General features: G+C 39.3%; 1 protein-coding gene across 4 annotated transcripts in view; it reads left to right on the top strand.

Annotated features, from left to right (window-relative positions):
- Positions 1 to 2,994: 2,994 nt before the first annotated feature.
- evi5b (ecotropic viral integration site 5b) overlaps positions 2,995 to 21,164 on the top strand; it is a 41,303-nt gene continuing 23,133 nt past the window's right edge. For 2 of the 4 annotated variants that reach the window (XM_026157582.1, XM_026157580.1), the window contains exons 1-7: positions 2,996 to 3,290; positions 10,792 to 11,024; positions 16,629 to 16,818; positions 19,811 to 20,035; positions 20,204 to 20,278; positions 20,368 to 20,493; positions 20,579 to 20,722. In XM_026157582.1, the coding sequence (XP_026013367.1) occupies positions 10,873 to 11,024; positions 16,629 to 16,818; positions 19,811 to 20,035; positions 20,204 to 20,278; positions 20,368 to 20,493; positions 20,579 to 20,722 (912 nt within the window). In that variant the 5' untranslated portion in view covers positions 2,996 to 3,290; positions 10,792 to 10,872. Of the gene's footprint in view, positions 3,291 to 10,791; positions 11,025 to 14,847; positions 14,984 to 16,628; positions 16,819 to 19,810; positions 20,036 to 20,203; positions 20,279 to 20,367; positions 20,494 to 20,578; positions 20,723 to 21,164 lie in introns of those variants that run through there. The other 2 variants (XM_026157583.1, XM_026157581.1) reach the window with 2 other exon arrangements.

Raw genomic sequence — 21,164 nt, 5'->3', positions numbered from 1 at the left:
TAACATAATTCACCGAGCTACATACTGAACTCAGAGGGTAGAAACAACGTATCGATTTCATCGCGGTAGTATCAACTGGACACCAGTACACGAGTCCACTTCTACAGACCAGACAACATTTTCCCAGTCATCTGTTCTTCAGTATTGGTAAGCCCATGCTGACTGTAGCCTCAGTATCCTGTTCTTAGCTGACAGGAGCAGCACCTGGTGTGGTCTTCTGCTGCTGTAGCTCATCTGCTCAAGGTTTAGAGATGCTCTTCTGAATACTTTGGTTGTAACAAGTCGTCATTTCAGTTATTGTTGCCTTCCTGTCAGCTCAAAGCAGTCTGGCCATTCTCTTCTGACCTCTGGCATCAGCAAAGCATTTTTACCAGAGAACTGCCACTCACTGGATTTTTTTCCCCCTGACCATTATCTGTAAACCCTAGATAATCCCAGTAGCTCGGCAGTTTCTGAAATACTCAGACCAGCCTATGTGGCACCCACAAATATGCCTTGTTCAAGTCACTTAAATGACTTTTCTTTCCTATTCTGATGCTCGCTTTTCATTAATGAGCAGTTGATGATGTGTTATTAAGTAACTCCTTGAGTTAAAAGTAACTTTTTGAAAAACTCTGTTATATTTAGAGCATATTTTCAGTGGAATAAGTTGCCTTATGCAATTAGAGAATTGGCTTCTATTCATAATTTTAAAAATCACCTAAAAGCCTATTTAGGCAGTTTTTAATTTATTTGTAAATATTGTAAGAGGGCAATGTCACTTGTAATGGAAATTGTGTATTTTGTTTGAGTGTTTTTTATATTTTTTAATATTTACATGCTTATATTTTCAGAATTGTAAAACCTTATTGTGGATGTAAGAGCTAAATTACGTGGATATTTTGCATCCAATTCATTGTGTAACATTTTATTCGATGGTATTTGATGGTTTGGGCCCCAGGAAGACTAGCAACCAGTGTTGTGGAAGCTAATGGGGTTCCTTCTATATAAACAAATAAACAAATAAACTAATAAAGTTGTGGGCGAGCATATATAAGAGAAAATAAAGGCCTCATTGCATCCCATTAGAGTAGATCTCTCTCTGAGTGCAGTCATGTTTGTGGTTCCAAAGCAGAAAAGGAGTCATAGACTGCATTGAGGACACTGGACTTATGCTGTGGTGATATATAAATGCAACTGAATTAATTGGAATTTTTTATTTTCTATGCAATTACGGGAATCCACCTTGTAACATAAAAATACATTTTCCATGTCCTGATCTTTGACAGTGCACTTTGAAGTGTGGTCAAAATCAAGATAGTACAGTAGTATGGATGTTAATCAAGTGTACATCAAAAATTGAGCGATAACTGTAGACATCAGTTAGGAGTGTGTGACTGCAAACAACACAAGCAAAGTCACAGTTTGATGATGCTCCTTCACAATAATTTGGCTTTTTGCTGGCTCAGCCAATATTAGCACAAAACATTATAAAGATCTATTTATAAAAAGCCAGCCAACTTTCTCATCTATTTTAAGGTCTCTGTGACTCAACTGTTTCGTCATAATCTACCTCAATAGTGTGCATTACAATTTGGGTGCGTAGCCATAAGTATGTAAATATTTATGGTTGACGGGCTGAGATGTCATTGTTGACGGTGTCTCAGAGTTAGAAGCCTACATTCACCGTGGTGTTGCCAAGTGTCATCTACAGTTCGAGCTGCTTTTCAGCCACTGTCATCGAGGAAGGAGTGTCCAGCTTGTCAACAAAAGAAATGCGTCACTGCTCTCATGTGAAACCTGAAAAGTAGGTTTCATGAGTGCATGGTATGTAATTCTAGTCAGTCGAGTCATATTTTTACCAGAGCAAGTGATTGCTGCATTATGAGCAACATATAGCTACTGAAGGCACTTTGATTGAGGTGTCATATTATAGATATTTTTCAAATTAATATTTCCTCATACGTTAAAGTCGTTTTTAAAGGTTTACACCAGAGTTTTTTCTGGACTTGTTTTTGGTCTTTTTCTGATTTTTCAATGAAGATAAGATTATTTAACTGAAATTTATAACAACCAAAGTGTTTGTACCTCCAGGTTTCATCTAACACAGGTAGTTTTCTCTCAGCAATGAATTTCAGGTAAGAAAATTAGGTAAGCATTACAACATATGTGTGGAGCTCTTTTCTTTGACTTGAAGATTTTACATTGTATAGACACACTGGTTCCAAATTAGAAGCTGTTGAAAAACAGACATGACATGAGGTGATGTCTGTCGTATCGTTGGCAAAAAGACACATGAGCCTAATTTGAATGTGTGTGAATGGTTTGCTTTTTTATATCCTGTTCCCTGAATGCCTTGTGCATTCTGTAGCGTGTTATGACACTTTGGAGCTAAATTTAAATAAGGAAAAAAGGCATAATTATACTTAGACAAACCTAATACAGCCTTGTAATTTTGATTCCTTTCAAAGATCTTTCATGTGTATCTGCTTCTGTCTTTGATAACAGGATTCTTTACGTATTTTGTTTCTTAAAATGTCTTATCCGTATTTTTTATAAACAGGTTACAACTTCTCACTCACTCTCACTCTTAGTTTATAAATATTGTTAATGAAACTTAATTAATTCACTAACCAGCTTTTGAACAAGATATTTAACATAATGTGAAAAACCTGTCCTGGCAAGCAGGTTTAAGGTGTCACTTTAGTTGTGTTTGTACAGTTTGTGTTGCCGCGGAGAGTGATCATAAAGAGCAAAAGTATTGACGTCCTCGGGTACAGCCAGAAGCACAGCTAAATCATCTGTCATCATCAATCTAGCTGATGATCTTAAAGCTATTCACAAGGAACATAGGGAAGAAAAACGTGACTTAATTCCAATATTTTCTATAACAAATGCATGATTTTCCCTTTTAAAATTATACTTCTTTTTTTTTTTTTTAACAACGAATGAAAGAAATGACGTATTGGAGGTGCAGTTGCGCAGTTTGAACGCTTGGTGTCAGTATTGTTCCAAATCAGGCATGCTCTGTGGGATGTAAACACTCGGGTAGGCCGCCGTCTGTCCCAGCTCCGCAGACATTTGTGTACACGTATTACGGCTGCATGGGTTGGACCCAAGAGTCAATGGGAACGAGCTAACTTAACGCTGGCTAGCTTTCAAGTGGAAACCGATCTAGGCTATCTTGGGTAACATATGTACTTGGGTGAACCGTGTGAAAACCTGTCGTTTTCTCATAGTATCAGGACTAGCACACTTTCGTGCATGGGAAGCAGGCGACGTCTGCTGCGTGTGGCTAAAGACGGTTCAAGGTAAATGATGTTCTTGCTATTTTCGGGCTATGTCTAAATACTGGAACGATCAGTAACTCGTAAAATCTTAGTTCTCACCCGTGACTGTTAACGTGAACAATGCGACATTACTTTAAAGTAAAGCAGATTAGCTTTACTTAACTCAAAAACTGCGGTTTAGTATCAGCGTGTATCACGGCTTGTTGGCGCTGTTGCTTGTGTTAAATGTTTGCTGTTGATCTCCAAACTACTTTATAAAGGACTCTGGCTATCGCCTGGAACAAAAAACCCAAACCTAAAAAACACTTCATCCTTTGATAAGCAGTGTATTTATTCTTGCAGGGTAGTGTCTGTTAAAGTCACATTTATTCAACATGTAACCTCCTGTAGTGTTGTCCGAGGCGTCGACTTTAGAGCCTTCTGGAAGACATACAGTGTGCATACTGTTGCATTTGATGCTAGATCTCCATTTCGTCATTTCACAACATCAGCAAGCCATAAAAGGAATCGGGAGCTCGGCGTCTAATGCATCTGTACTCAGCTTACTGCCCGTCCCCTAAAGTGTTTTTGATAGGTAAACAATATTATGTGTGTGTCAGTAGACTAAGCAAAGGATTTAAACTGCTCAGCAGTAGTGTTGGCTGTGTTGCAGCTAAGCATATGCGTCAGTCCAGCTGCAAAGAAGTGACTTGCAAGTTGCAACAGCTCTCAAAGTAGAGATCAAGTGGACTTTTAACCCACCAGAAGTTATTATAACAGGAAGAAACGTCACCAGACTCAATTAAAGTGAATTTCATTCGTACTTTAAATTCCTAAAGCAATTTAAACTGATCTAAATGTATAATATTGCCAGATTAATAACCTAATACAGTGCATTATATTGAGGGATGCGCAGACTGTGTTTTTTAGTTTAATATAGAGTGTGCCAATTCACAAAAGTCATCTTAGGCTTTTACTCTAATATTGCATGGTCTTCCCGTCACCAAAGACCATGCAATATTAGAGTAAAAACCGTACCGATCACAGATGTCCTATGAGCTTGAAAATGGCGGGGAGGAAGAACTCTGTTAACAGGAAGAATTTACCAGCAGATCCAGACTTAGTGAGGAAGGGCTATCTACCTTAACTGTTCAGAGAAGGAGAAAAGAGATGACAAACAAACTATGTGAGAGAGAAGAGAAAAGTTGCTAATATCGCTATGATCATTTGGCCAGGTGGAAATTGATGTGACACAAAGGATAAATATCAGCTATCAATGTCATTTTATTTGCCAATATGCCAGTATAATAATCGTTTCCTCTACCTGTACTTAGCTCATCATTTCACTGAAATAATCAGTTTCAATACACAAATAATAAATAATAATAAATAATCAGTTTCAATACACATTTACCTCAGATTAGCATTTATTTTTTTGTTGTAGCTTGAGCTAGGGCTGTGCGATATGACCAAAATCTCATATCCCGATATAAAACATCTATCTTCCGATAACGATATAAATCACAAAAAATTTAATATTTTAATATTTTCTGTAAATTCTGTGAATCTCGGGTAGGTGAAGTGTTTCCAGCTGGGCGTCTTGTACCCGGAGTCGAGTGTTTTAACCGATGCATGAAACTACACATTTTTAGACAGGTTGTAACTGCCACCGTTTTCTTTGTGAGTATTTATTACACGGTGTGCTGCGGGGAAAAGCCTGTTCTAATGTTTGAATCTAAGGTTTATTTTTTAGCACCTGACGACTCTTTTTTTGCTTCCCACCCGTCAATACTGTGCATACTTTTTCACGTGATTCCGTTTATTTTGAAAATTCTCAACAGGATCTTGAGCTTTATTGTGAAAGGTTTATGTGGAAAATAAACAAGCGGACATGCGATGGTTTTACCGTCGTTGTTGCTAACGACAACCCATAAAGCAGGTGCTTGTCTGTCCTTAGTGTGGTTATATTAAATATAAGAGAAAGAGAGAACTTTAAGAAATTAATATAGCCACTACAGTGACCATCAAAACGATGAAAAAAATATGCAAACAGTTTATTTTGCAACACCACGAAACAAACGATAGCGTAAAATGAAACGATAGACGTTTTTATATCGTCATCCGATATATATTTTATATCGAACAGCCCTAGTTTGAGCCACAGTGCATCGGTGAACAACTTTGGCTCATGTGGTGTCAATTGCCAAATTCCCAACAAACACATAACAACTTCTCACTCTTTTTGTATGTCAGCAAGTCAAATCTGTGAACCCAGGGGACATGAAGCTTCAAGAACTTTCCTGTGACCCCCATATTTAAGAGTCCTTGGAGAACATGGATCAAGGAGTTACAATAAATCGTGTGTGACTAAGCGAAGCAGAGGATGATCGTGTTATGTACTCGCCACCTACACTCTATGTATGTGCCTGTGGCTGAACAAGAAAAAAGTACATTTGAATCCATTTTTGGTCATTTTACACAGATTACAGTGGTTTTCTCCCTCAGAGAACTTATCGCCAACAACTAGTACTGAAAACAAAAAGTAACATTTAACTTGTCGTGAGACGAAAAGCCAAGCTGTAATTATTACTGTAAACAATGTGTCAGGTGTGTTTATATTAGCGTGTGGCCCGTGAGAAATCTTATAACTGCAGTACCTAACTGAATGCATCCAGTTAAGCCTATGATTTCCACCCTGTGGCGCATCAAAGCAAAGATAATACCTACAAATACAATCACCAGTAATGCATTACATTATTTGTGTAGCTCAGAAAGAGAATCCTAAAAGCCACAAATCAGTAATGCTGTCACTTCAGTGTAGTTTCAGTGTTTTGATCCCCCCCGGCCACCATTTTCCCCCTTGTGAGTTTTTCTCTTCTTCCCCACAATTTCACTAACTGGTGTTTATGTTATCCTCATTTATTTAATAAGTATGATCAGGCAGATTGGACTTATATTTATATTATATTTAGTGTATATTTATATAAAAAAGCAAGACAAAAAAGCCTTATAGTTAATGTTTTAGATTGGCTGTAGCTGTTTCTCCCAGTGAATAAACCATCCATTGCTGGAATTTAAGTACTGGTATTATATAAAATGAGCTGCTGCCAGCACATATGATTTCCCACACTACTGTAATGCTAGATTTTTGTGGGCCAAATGTAGCTCTCATTATGTGGGTGCACGTTGAAGAATAGCCTTCAGCAAGACCATTGAAATGCTGATGGTACACTGGGAAAATCTGCACTTGTGTGTGTGAAGTCAAAGGCCTTCCCACCTCAGAGTGTGTGTCTGTGTGTGTTATTATAAGTCAGGCCTGTGTTTTAACACCCTCACAAAGCACATGGACTTTTTTTCTCCTCTGAGATTTGGGTCTCTCATGCTCAGCCAGACAAATTTGATGTAATTCCCCTCCTAGAAATGGGAACACGAAAGCCGAGTGACTGTAAATATCTTCTTGACTGAAACTTCAAGCTTTACATTGAGCTAAGAGAGTTGTCTGTTAGGTGTTGTTCATTTTGAGTAAAGACAGTAAATGCTTCTGCCTTTGTGGTCTTTCTCAGTTCCCCATGAAGTTATTCCCTAACGCCTTCTTCTGGCCTTTCTGTGGGTTTCATTAGCTATGCACACTGCATCTCAGGGCCCCTTTGAGTTCTTTGGCAAACAAAAGAAGCAACAATCTCTGTATCCAGGATTTATAGAGAGGCCTTGCTGCAGTTGGCGTGCCTTGTTGGAAGGAATGTCTCCTAAGGCCACCTGGACATTGGCATCTGTCTAAGCATGTCCTGTCGTGAGATGATTACATTTTAGTTGCTACTCTCAGAATGCTTGTATATCCTGACAGAAACATCTAATATAAAATACACTAGGATTTGTTTTTGAGCTTTACTTTTTTCAATGATTCTCATTATTAATGAGATTCACAATTTAGCTGGGTTATAGGAATCCTCCAGTGCATGTCAGGAAATAACATGGGTTTTACCCAATGTAAATGGCTGACGATTGTGTGACATCAGCCAGGTTTTACATCAGTTTTGAAAAGGCTAGATGTTCACTTTACACATTTAGTGTATTCTATTTCAGTGATGCACAAAGCTTTGAGTTAAAAGAGACCTCCATGCAAGATAAAACCTAGAGAGGTCCATTTCTCAGGATCAGTTAATGATTCCCTGACAGTTTAAGTTTTCACAAAGAATAAATTTGTTAAGATGTTCTTTTAATAATGTCTATCTTTATGGTAGTTTTTTTTTTTTAAATTTGATTCACATGGCTGTAATTCAAATATTTATCATGATTTTCCGATCAAGGAGCAGTACTGCCAATGCTTTGTTTTGTAATTGAATGAATGAATTGATTGGACTCTAAGCTTCATTTTGCTGATTGTTTGTTTGATTGATTGCTGAAATGGGCTGAGTAAAATCTGACAGAGACCTTGCACTGCTCACATCAGTTAGTGCTGGTTTTAGTAACTCATTCTATGCAGGTCTCAACAGCTGTTGAAAGTTGTCCTGTGAGTGCTGGACTGACTGGAAAAAGCTTAGTGGTAGATGTAAAGGCCAGTGGTCTTGATGGTCATGCAAACCGTCATTTTTAGTAGGATTTCACAAATCAAATGGAAATGAATTCGTTGATGCACTCATGGTTTAGTTATAGTAAATGGTTAATATTTTACCTGCCTTGTTCTCTGCTCCTCTTTTTAAATAACCCTTCATGTGTTTGTGGGAGTGCGCTCATTGCACAGACCTTTGCTGCTTTTGTCTTGTTTTTCTGCAAGGTTAATGTTACCCTCTGTGTGTTCGGATGTCTTTTTGTTCTCCATCCATGTTGACTTAATGCAGAGACACTGTAGAGCTGCAGAATGAGGATTTGTTTGTTTAGCTCTGTCGTCATATCGCCGATGAAGGTCAGTAAATGTGTCCCCCACGGTGACAGGTCAGCAGCTGGGTGGTGTTATGAAAATAGTAAAGTTGGTGTATCAACTTCCTGTTTCTCTCTGTTCCAGAATAGACTTGGCACAGGCCCCTGTTTATATTAGATGCTATGTCTTTTATGACAAAGTAAAGCATCTTTGTTTTTCTAGATGTTTCATATTCAGTGGGATAAATCATATTTTTTTTTTTTTTAGTCATTCAGAGTAGAGATGCTAAACTATGCGTAAACAGCTGAGTGAACCAGCAAAGTCCAGTCGCCGTCTTTTCAAGCTCCTTAGGCTACCATGACCTGGATGACTGAGGACCTACACAGATGATACTGAAGGAGCAAGGGTTTGTGCAGTTTTAGGGAGCCAGCATGCATTGTTGCCCAAAGAGGGAAAATTAACAAACAAAATAATAAGATTTCAGACAGTGCCATAGGATGCGCTGCAGAGAGGGCATTGCATTTCTAAGCTGACACAGTTGTGTTAGAGCAGTTTGAGCCAATAGCCCGATAGTGTAACACGTACAGGCTGTTGTGTCCTTAATTTTGCATTGTATATGTGATGGATTGAGTTTTAATGTGTTTTCTCTGCATATTGTTCGTGGTCTTTGTTTGTTTTTTGGGTGATTGAGTTTATAATAATGATTGATTAATGGTTTCAAAGTGAAAGTGTTACTGGTAGTCATTGCTGTAGTTAGTCTCTCAGATAGTGAGTTGTTTTTGTTTTTTGTAATCTTTGCATTGCAGTTTTGCTCCTGTTTGTGAGATGACTGCTCGATGTCATATACATTAAGTTTGTGGTGAAATGAGACTGAAAAAAAACCCTGTTCTGTTTCCTTTTTAGATCTGTTACTTCAGATTTGCATTTCACGTCAGTGGTATCCAAAGCTCAATAACATCAAATCATTTCATAGTGAAGATACTATATTAAAGGACGGTTTCTTATATTGTCACGAAGTCTGGCTGTTTCTCTTGGCAGGAGGAAAAAAAGCTTAGCTAAGACACTTTCAGTGTGCACCATAGTTCATTCCTATCACCACACTTACCACAAATTGTCCCTCCTCCTATGATGTGATACTAGATACAGAGAAATTAGTCATCTTTTTCAGGGTAGTTTTTGAAATGATTGGTTTCCTGTCAGGTCTCAGTATCCAGACTTCCTGTCGGGGTGAAGGTGAAGTTAAAAAGTGTTTCTCAGGTGTGAGGTGAATTTCTTTCTGCTGAGCACAGTGATATGCTTCCTGCTCTAATCTTGTTTCACTTGAAGGAAGCCGGTCGTTTGGAGCACTTTGACCCCTTCTGAGTTTGATCATCATATGACTAAAGGACCGTGTGTCGTTGAGTCGATCAAAGGTTCTTAAGAGTGGAATACTTTTTGCGTTGGATTTGAAATATTTAAGCTGTCCTTTTTAATGAAGGCATGCTGGATTTCCTCATGGAAAGCAGCTGTAGCTTGGATTGTTTGGAGTAGCAGGTAGGAGTGGATTTAAGATGTCCTGCATTCATTTTATGCTGTTATTTGATGGTTGTTCTTCTTTTCTTATTTTTATCCAGTATAGTCTCTCTTTATGATAATAGATTATCAGTTTCCAAGTGTTGCTTTGAGCCATTCTTCATGCTGCAGTCAGTAGTGTCCAGTGAAACAGAGACAGTATTGTCACCGATTATAGTGGTGTGGCATGTAGTGCACAAAAATCCCGTCCTCGGTAAACCTGAAATGTCAGTTATGACCAAAAAGAATGGACGGTACTTGTGCATTAGTAATGTTTACAGATAAAGAAAGCAGTATCTTTATTTTAAAGGGATTTATTGTTCTTATTTCCTACACCATATATATTTTTATTCTCCAACTGGTTTCTTGATTTATACTTCAAAATAATCATTAATCTTTTCATGCGCTGACTTGAAGCAGCTCCTCAGTTTTAGCTCCTGTCCTTTGAAGGTTACCTCCACTTTAAATGGATAAATGGTGTTTGGCTATCCCCCACAAACTGGAGCTTCTGTGTTCACAGCTAAACTGTCTGTAACTGAACATTTGTCTCGTACAGATTACTTGCACGTGTACTGACCTCATTATCTAAAACTTGGACCTTTTTTAATATGAGCATCAACCATTGTAACGCACATATTGCAAATATGCAAGTAAAAGCATAATGTTTCTCCTATAAAGTAAATAAAATCCACAGAACATCATTTTAAGAACCTCCAGAATTGTGACAGAATTATTTTAATCCCGTCCTTGGTCAACGCGCCTTTACTGGAATACGAGCAAGTCATTTAAAGTATTGATTGTGGTATCAGAAAGAGACAGATTTGTTTGCCAATGCTGACTTTGTAAACTAAGCAGGTGTATCGATCCAGCTGACACTGACTCCTGGCGCTGCTTCCAACAAAGCTGATAATGTAGCACTAAAGGCTGCTGGGATGTATTGATATTCTATCAGGAGGAAGATGTTTTGATAAATATTTAATTCTTTGTAAATGTAGGCTTCATGTAAGTGACTGGAAGTGATGTTAAGTGGTGTAGTTCAGACTAGGATGTGGTTAGTGAAAGTGTTTAATACTGTATTTTGATGAAACTGAGAGATTTCAGAAGGCTTGGGCTCATGCTTCTCATCTTCTGCAGGTGGCGACAGACAAGGTTGCTGGTAAGCTGAGTTCTACTCTCTCATGGGTGAAGAACTCGGTGTCCCACACGGTCAGTCAGATGGCTAGCCAGGTGGCCACGCCCACATCCTTGCAGACCACTGCTACCTCCTCCTCCACCTCTTTGTCCTCGCCTGGCCTCTCCCCATCCTCGCCGGCCCAGCTCAGTCCTGATGATGTGGAGCTACTTGCCAAGCTCGAGGAGCAGAACAGGTAAGCTTCTCGTGCGAACTGACTCATGTTTGATTTCAGGTTGCGTGGCACAGGATGGACTGTATTGAACCATTCTTTGAGACAGTTTGTGATGTAGTTATAGAGGGGTGGAGAATACAGTCTGACTGGTTTGGAGATAGTTGGAAGAACTGGTTTTTGGACATTGAGACCTTACAGAGACACAAAGTTAATTTCCTCTGGACAATGTAGACTATAACCTCTGTTTGCTAGTCATGAAGCACAATCCTTGGTTATAGATTCTATTCTATAACCATTCTATTTACCATTTACCAAGATTATGATGGCATGTGACATGTGAGCAATACTCACTGACCATTTAAGGTAAACTTTGCTAATAGTAGTATTAACTATGAAGTAAGATTTTAGAAAGTTGATAGTAGGGCTGGAGAGTATATTATAAGTATATTGATATGTATTAAAATTAGGCATAGGGTAAATAGATAAAATTACTTCATATAGGGCTGTTCAAGAACAAAAGTCACAAAGTGATTTAAAATTTAAAAGGGGTCTGATAATACACTTTACAATATGCTGAATTTAATTTTATGGCGTTTTGAGAAAGGTTACCTTGTGTAAAGCTATGCCAGCATTTATATTTTGCTTCTTTTACTCTTTGTAGTGCTTGCCCATACACTTTCTTTCTGTGCTCTGCAAGCAAACCTGGCAAGAACCTCATTGGAGCCTTCCCAAAGCTATTTTAGCCAGAGCCAAAAAGAAAATCACCGGCGTTGCAATGACTTTTTTTTTTTTAAACTGGCAGGCTGTGAGGCTTACCACTTAAGCACGGGTATCATAGGTGAACATGGGCCTGTTTGTCTGTCATGGTTCATGTCCACTACTTCAGTATTATCATTTGGAGCTTTTTAATGACATTAATTTATAGCTGTACGGTTAAATGCCCATTCTAACCCAGAACGGGCCATGTGCAAGCCCAGTTTGCACCTGTGAACGATGGTTTGTTGATTTGTTGAAACAACACAAGCAAAAAGTACGGCAGAGTCAGCATACACTGTTTGGATTTAGTTGTGCGTGTCATCATGTATTTATGGTACAGCCGCATGGAGACAGTGAAACATTGACTGGAATCACATTTATTGAGTATTGTTATTTTATTTATCTTAAATAGATATACCAGAAAGTCTTACTAAGCTTCAGGGATTTTCCAGTAGCTCGTGACTGAGAAACTTGCGGCTTAATATGACCTATGAAATTATTTTTTTGTGTGTTCTGGTCACAGTTTATTTTAATAGTGTGATAAATCACACATGGCTTTCAGTACCATCTGATCATGTATTGAGCTAAGTAGAAAATACCAGTATTGTATGCCACTATTCAGTCTGAAAATACATGAATATGAGCTTTTTGGTCCACACTTCAGAGCTCTAGTTGATGGAATAGAACCTCAGTGTGACCCAGTCTAGCTCATGATGTTCTAAATGTAAGTGCTAATGGACTAAACTCAGACTGTGACAATTGCATTGAGGGAATATTCATCCTCCTGCCTAAAAATGGGAAGCAGGTTATGATGGATGATGTGAAAAGGAACTCATTATTCTATGCAGTTTGTTCTTGTCAGCAGCAGGCACACTGAAATGTGCAAATGTTGTAGGGCATCAGCTTCCTGTACACCCCAAACAAGTTGAACTTCCTCAGGAAGTACAGTTGTTTCTGGTCTGGTTTTGTTCTGCTGGTGTTTACAATAATATACTCAAAATTGCAAGTGAAAAAATTCTTTATTCTTATTGGTGCAAATACTATCTAAGATAAGTCACAACCTAATTTAATCATATAGTGGAGTGGTTGAATATTAATTATTTAAACCTTATTGAAAATCTCAAATCCACAAAACCTTTGTCTTATTATGTTGTATTTGGGCAGTTGTGCACACCTCTCTTATTACCGTCACTGAATCATTTTGCAGATCCTACAAATGTATCTTTTGCTACACATGCAGAAACACATTAGTGATGTTCAGATTGCAAACTAGCCACCTTTAGATGAAAGAGCGTAAAGTATTGATGGAATAAAAGTTAACACTCAGTAGTTAGTCAGGTTCTAGTCTGTTAACATTTAGGTGCTTTAATAATGCCTTCTTCTCCAATAAATGCAAGATGGTGTGTTGCTTTTGATATAATATATCTGATAGATATCTGAATATGAGTATAAAGATTCTTTAGGAATAGGCAAGCTTTCTATTTTCATTTTTACTCTTGGAATTTGGGGTAGTTGAAGGTGGGAGGTTAAAGGCACATGGGAAGGACAAACGAGGAATGCATTGAAACCTTCCCTTATCCATATAAGATAATTAGGTTATTGTTATTGTTCCTATTATTATTTATAGTCAGAACTGTAAACATTACCAGAAGTCTTTTCAGGATATCAGCTGGCTGCACCAGAAGCCGAAACACTGTTCCTCTGAAGCTACATTATCAGAAGATTGGGTCTGATACGTTTGTTAGGGCCTAAATATTCAACTTAAATGTTATCAAATATTTAACCATTCAGATCGTGCCCTGCCCCTCCCCCTGGGAAAGGCTCCAGTCTACTTTGAATAGTATCGTACTGCTTTGCAAAGAACAGCTTGCTCTCATGGTGCAGGCACCATGTGTTCTAAAGAGAGTGAAGTGAAGAAAGTAAGAGACCGTCTGTTGCTTCTTTCTCTCTACATCATCATTTTATATGGAAATGTGCAAGCCTCACAGTGCAAGCTTTAATTCGTGTACTTGATTTTGACTCAGCTCACTGGGTAAAGCTTCGATTGAACCCACCAAACAACTCACAAAAATTATATTCAGATCATCTCGAAGGTTTCTTAGTTTGTTGTTGACCGTTTTGTTGTTTCAGGGTGTGGAATATATTTCCGGGGTGAAGGTTCCCTGCATGTAGACTCCGAATGGAAATTTTCCCTCAGGTTGACTCGCATATTGTACCCATATTTGTGCACACTGTACTGCTAGGTAAACAGTAAACAGCTCACATGGCTGAAGCAATGTCCATTAAACATTAAAATGAAGACTATGGCCTCTTTGGGAGTGTTTTTTTCCTGTGCTGGTTCCTCATTTAGATTCGATCAGATAAACGGTTCTTGCAACAAGATCCAGAATTTGATAAGGACTCTCAAAGCCACAACAGAGCATGTCTGGCTGTGGATGGGTTTATTTAAATATTGGATCAGTGAGAGAAGACTATAGTGTGCAGTCCCCGAGGTTCTCATTGTTCACGTCACATAAAAGTACTGTTAGAGGATGACGCAACTATTCTCTAAAGCCAGCTTTGTGAATTCTTTCCCTGCTGTAGATCTCTCCCATGGATAGTACACTCTGTGTCAGCATAGAAACCAAGTGTGCCACTCAGACTGTGTCACAGCAAAGCTCTGTTGAACGCAGCGGTCGTTGACTCATCGGTAACGCCTACCACAGCTCCTGCCCCATAATGCCAAGTGGCATTTGATTAGGCAAGATCAAAAATAATCAGAGACATGTTCTTCATAATGTCCTTTATAAAGCTCAAACCACATCCATATCTATTGAATAACATTTTTTTATATCACAGAGCTCAAGTTCGTCTAACCTTTGACCCTTCCTTGACTTCACGACGCCCGTTTAGTGTCTTTATTTTGCCGCAAAATCCTAACGCAACCTTAATACACAAATCTTTTCATTTTGTCACTTAGGTGTTAATAAGATAGGTGCAATGGCAGGCAGGAGGACTTAGTTACAGATTCTGTGACGCGGCCTGTGGTTGTTTATCAGGTGCATGTGTGTTTGGGGAGCCCTTTGTACTCTTCAGAGCAGATAAAAGTCCGAAGCGTTGGTTCAGTGGTGTCACACAGTCGAGGAAATCCTGCACTGTTGCCTTCAATTTGTTAATGAGACTTGCCAGAATTCCTGAATTCTTAGAAAACTGAGACATGTAGAGTACATCATGAGTTTATCTTGGTAAGTTTGCAGTATTTCATTACTTATTTTCTTGAAAATTGTGGGCATGACGCACTTTTTTCCCCACTTGTCACTTTATCTGGAATGTGTTTTTGTCACTAAAATATTAGCTACAAGTTTGTTATATTCAGAAGGCTTTGGTTTTGTATTTGGCTGTTAGTGAGTTACTAGCAGAGCTGTAAGTATGTTTAGGCTCATGTTTAACACGTATTGTAATTTTTCTGAGTCACTGTTTTCGATCATTTGACTGAATTGCTTGAAAAACGGGTAGTTCCTGTGAAACTTTAGCGCTCTCTTTAGCTCGGTGTCAAAGCTGAATACAAGTAAAGAGAGGCCCTCTTGCAGGCTGTTCTGTCGGGGCCGTCCGTTTCACTCCCTCCCACACAACCCAAATTTGGCTGTAACCCTAGCCATTCGGATAGCGCACTCGGTGACATCACAGGCTCCACTGGAGAGGCCCCGTCCTTTTTCCGAGATCAGGTGTCTGAACCTTTGTTTGTGTGACATAAGCTCTTCGGTGCCACGCAGGTTGGGAGTCACCGCGTTTTTCCCCCACATTCTAATCTTTGATCAGGTCACTTTGTGAGTGAAAGACTGATAAGACTGATGAAGTGTGTGATAAATGTGACATACGGGCTTTTTGTGCTACTTGACATGCTGAGCACATATGAAAGAAATGAATGATATTAACAAAATGAGTCAGAAAATATTTTACTGACCTTTACAGCTTATTTTCAACCACTTACAGTTGCAGCCATTAGATTTTAAATAAATGTCATCTCTCTCTCTCACTCAACAGAAGTGTTTTAAACCCTTCTTTTTTGGTCAGCTTTCAGTCTGATTCAGTATTAACCTGTGAGATTTGGCTCATATATAAATATAAATGTTAGGTCACAGCATTTACCTGATTCTCTTATGTGGCCACAAGCTGTGGGTAGGGACTAGAAGAGTTAGACTGAGGATAGAAGTGGCAGAAGTAGCTTCTTCCAAAGAGTGTCCATTCTTAGAAAGAGGTTGAGGGGCTCAAAGTAGAGCCACTGCTTGTCCACATCAAAAAGATCCAGCTGCATAGGATTTCCCCCTAGCTCGAGTGTTTGGGACACGTCCAGCCAGAAGAAGACAGGCTTTCAATACCTTGGTGCATCCCTAGAAAGAAGAAAGTCTATGCATCTCTACTCACTCCACTGGCCTTTGACCCAGATCTGAATAAAGGGAAGACGGTTATTATGTGTCAAAACAGTAGCTGTTTAGATACACTAGTGTAAATAATAGTCCTCAAAAGAATGCATAAGATTTAAACTAGCTAAGTAAATATTTCCATTTGCTATAGTTTTACAGTCCTTTCTCTTTCTTCTTTTTTTAGTTTTGTTTTTAGCTTTCATATAATATCTCATGCACCTGTCATGTTGAAAGTTCTATATATATCCACACAGCTTTCATTCAAACTGTGTTTTGCATTTGCAAAGTGTTTTGCAAAATGATCTCACTATGGTCTGGGTTTCCCTGAAGATGTGAAATTGTACTTTGCCTGGTAAATGGGATGTCTGATGGACAGACATTGACAAAGTCACGGTATAATGTAGTTGCGTCTCTGCACAGTTTCTTAAATGTTCACAGTATATATCGCCTCTCACCTTCTCTAAAGGCTACTGGAGACAGACAGCAAGTCGCTGCGCTCCATGAATGGCTCCAGGCGAAACAGTGGCTCATCCCTGGTGTCCAGTTCCTCCGCCTCATCCAACCTCTCCCACCTGGAGGAGGACTCATGGATCTTGTGGGGGCGAATTGTCAATGAATGGGAGGATGTGCGCAAGAAGAAAGAGAAGCAGCTTAAGGTGAGACTCGTGCACATGACTACCTGTGAGGTGACGGTTGATCATGTGCAGACCTGCTTAAGAGCTTATTCAGCCTGGGCTGTTTTACTAGCTTACAAATAGACATTTGACGCCTCGAAGACGAGGTAAAGAGCCTTCTCTCAGCTGCTCCTTTACTCACACGGGGTCAGCAAAACAGATAGCTGTGCATATTTGATTTAGCAGAATTTGATGCCATTCCTCGCAAAACACCAAATGGGATTTGCGTCTCCTCCTAGTCTCAAACCTGTATAAACCTCTTCACACTTACACTTAAAAACAGTAAAACTCCATGACAGTTATTCTAGGTTGCAAAAAAGGGTCCAATGATGCTGCTGTTTCTGCATTAAGATTGTTTAACTTAACATATTTCAAATCATGGCTTATTTGTTTTATTGTTATTATAATTGTGTTTATAATTTTTTGCTGCCATTTGAATTTCCCTGGCTCAAATGTTACAAAGGCCCAGTTCACGTGACTGTTTACTTGGTCCAGTGATAATTTAAAGGCTATCTCTGTCCTCAGTGACCCTGTGGGGTTGCCCTTGAACTTGTTATTTCAGACGTAGATATTTGACGCTAATTTTAGCTTGCTTGTTTCTACAGTTACTCTGTTAAGCCCCGTAATAATCCTGTGCCCAGACAGTGGCAGTGGCAGTCTGATTTAAACTGCACAAAGACTGTGGACATACACAGTGATTGTTGTTTGTTGTGTAAAACCGTGCCAGTTGTGTGTTGGACCACCTGATTGTAGCCACAAGTCTGGGATAGTGGTGATTCAGCAGAAAGCCTGGTGTGTCCGGATGTTAAACGACTCAGTGCAGCTGCAACAGTTTGAAAGTTACTGGGGATCTACAGTTGGTGCTTTTTATCTTTATGCACTGAGTGTTGTTAATGGAAGTTTTGTTGAATTCTACTCAAACTGAAGCCTTCTTTGGGTCATTTAGGAAAACTGACAACCAGTAGCTGTGCCAGAACAGCTAGGTGCTCAGCATTTATGGTCAGACGTTTGTTATAACCATAGAGACTTCAAGCCCATTTCTTTTTGTTACTTAGATGACTGACACAGAGAAATATTTTACTGTAAAGTTTCTGTTAATTAAAATAATCATGCAAAAGACTAATGTCTTCTGTAGGGACGGAGTTTCTGTTGTTCTTGTTGCTGGATGTTTAAATGGGGAAGTGCTGGGAAGGAGCTGTGAACATACACAGTGTTATTATGTAATTTAACAGAAGTAGTCATCATCGCATGGGTGCAACTAGCCTAGGATATTAATGACAGTTGCTGAGGCCTCCGCAAAATTGCTGTTTTCTTCCGCTCTGCTTACAAGAAACACAGTTTCTGTTGCACGAAGGAAGAAACGTAAATTTTTTCTGCACTTGTCAGCAAAATCCCTGATTTGTTCGTCTTTCTAATACTTTATATTTCATATGTAATCTTCTAAGACCCTCTGCTCTTGAATAGTTCTTGTGACTCATAAGGCAGCTTTCGTTCAACAGTCAAGGTTTGAGACTGTGGTGCATTGTTTCAGTCTAGAACAAAGCTTGGTTTGTCTTATCTAACCTCTAAGAGGGGAGAGGGGTCCCCTGCTGAAAGCATGTGTGGGTGGACCTCTGCTCCAGATGCACCCTGGACTGACCAGATGCACGCAGACACCGCACACAGACAGACATACACAACCACACACTGACTCACGTGGCCGCATAGCAGGAAAAATGACTGTTCCCTGTCAGCACAGGAAATTGCTTAATCAAATTGTATCAGCAGTAGTATATGGAAATAAATCACTCTACAGAATGTATCACTGACAAGATTATGTTTGGCAGTGGAAACTGTATTATTAAAAAAGATGCACAGTGTGCTGAAGTGGAAAAAGAAATATTAGGCTTTGAGGCATACCCATGGTTTAATCCTGTTTAAGATGCAGGTCTCTGTTTTTCTCCACGGAAGGGTTTGGTGTTTTTCTTTCTGTTGTTCACATTCAGAGCTGAAAAAAGAATCCCAAATGTGCGTTTAGGTTCCCATGGATTCATTTTACATTGTCATGGTTTCCCCTACCATTAAACTCATGAAGCTAGTCCACTGCCTCTCTGGGGAGATGTTTTTATGATAAACTGTTCAGTGTGGGGAAAAAAAAACAACCTTTTGCGATCCATTTGTGGTTCGACACGTCCACTGAAGGGGAAACCAGTACTGATAAGGATTCCTCCAAGTTGAGTGGAAATAAGTCATCATTTTTCTGCACTGCTAATACACTGCAGCAGTATAAAGGTGTTTCAAATGAATGAATAGAGTTGCGGAGCTCTTAGTATTTTTTTCACTTATACTCTGGCAGATGTAATATGAAAAGCTTTTTTTCACATTACAAAAAGTGAAGAAGTGCAGACTTTTTAGAAAAAAAAGTTATTTATTAACATCAGCTACATGCTCTAGCTGCATGACTACACTGTTTAAGAGACATCCACAGTGATTTACACTACCACGTGTATGCCTGTGTACGCGAATGCTGGATTTCCACTAATGAATTAGAAACTCATTGGCCTGATGAGCCTGAGTTGACTCTCTGACAGACCTGTGCACTAAAGATTTTAATTATTTTAACCTGCAACGGATACATTTGCGTTATTAGACTGCGGTTCCCATGAAAAGATTTTTGACACACACAAAAAACATAATTTAAATGTATACTTTATTGATCCTCGTGGGGAAATTCCTCTCTGCATTTAAAACATTCACTCAGTGAAGCAGTGGGCAGCCACTGGGCGCTCGGGGAGCAGTGTGTAGGGACGGTACCTTGCTCAGGGGTGTCTCAGGGTAGCTGTTCAGGTGAATTGTGTGACTGGATATTAAATCTGACACTATCATAAAACCTGAACAAAGAACAAAACTGTTTCATTTTAAAAAGTTGTTGCCTACACCCTGCAGAAAACTTTAAGAACATCAAGAAAATATCTGCTCTTTTTTTTCTCTACAGGATCTTGTTAGGAAAGGGATTCCTCATCATTTTCGAGCTATAGTGTGGCAGCTGTTGGGTAATGCCCAGAATATGCCCATCAAGGATCAGTACTCAGAATTATTAAAGATGACGTCACCCTGCGAAAAGCTCATACGCAGAGACATCGCTCGCACTTATCCCGAACACGAGTTCTTCAAGGAGAAAGACAGCTTGGGTCAGGAAGTGCTCTTCAATGTCATGAAGGTGTGTCTTCTGCGGTGTCTAAGAAACCTGTTTGCATGCAGATAAAGAGATAAGTCTTGTGTTCCAGTAACAAGAACTGGTATTTGGTTTTAAGGTGGTTTAATAACGAAAAAGAGAGAAATCTGATCTTCAGTGAGACTCCTGTAACGATAATCTCTGTTACCTTAGGCATATTCTCTGGTGGACCGTGAGGTCGGCTATTGTCAGGGAAGTGCGTTCATTGTGGGTCTGCTGCTCATGCAGGTAATGATTGTATTCTCCACACATACTCTCACACACTGTAACACAAACTTCCAGCTAGTAATTTAATCACTATCATAATATTTTTCTAGATGCCCGAAGAGGAAGCATTCTGCGTGTTTGTGAAGTTGATGCAGGACTACAGATTACGAGAACTCTTCAAACCCAGCATGGCTGAGCTGGGACTCTGCATGTATCAGTTTGAGTACATGATCCAGGTAGACACCTCATAGCTTGGGGAGTAACGCTTTGCCAACATGTAAGCTTCAACAATAGTGAGTCTGATTGTTATTTTTTTCACAGGAGCAACTCCCAGAGCTTCATATACATTTCCAAGCTCAGAGCTTTCATACCTCCATGTATGCCTCTTCTTGGTTCCTCACCATCTTCCTCACCTCCTTCCCTTTGCCCGTTGCTACGAGGATCTTTGACATCTTCATGTGTGAGGTCAGTTAAAGCAAACTGTGGCTGAACGATAAGCTCTGTAAACTTGTATGAATCTTTCTGTCATTCTCTTTACTGAGCTTGAAATTTACACCTGTGTTCACATTCTTACAACACTGGCTTCTTCTGTCTTCTTTTTTCTTTAAACTTCTGTTTGCTTGTAGTTTTTGCGATCTAAAAGAGGAACTAAAACTGCTGGTTTCTGCCAGTGTATGAACTGAGGGGGTGCACCAAGGCCCAGGATTGATTTTGAACTGTGACTCATGCAAGGCTACTCTAGTAAAGCCTGTGAATAAAAACGTTGAGCTGGAAATGAGTGCAATAGGTCCACTTGGAAATGAGCCATCATTATATCAGTGTCTAATCTGAAAAGGGTTTGGGGGTTATATCTTAAGCTGCTGTTATTGTAAGTCACTGTGAACTAATAGCCCCACCTCAGAAAAAC

This window comes from Astatotilapia calliptera, chromosome 23, assembly GCF_900246225.1.
Source record: "Astatotilapia calliptera chromosome 23, fAstCal1.2, whole genome shotgun sequence".
NCBI classification, from domain to species: Eukaryota; Metazoa; Chordata; class Actinopteri; order Cichliformes; family Cichlidae; genus Astatotilapia; species Astatotilapia calliptera.
The sequence above is the reverse complement of the archived record's forward strand: the minus strand, read 5'-3'. Positions and strand labels throughout refer to the sequence as shown.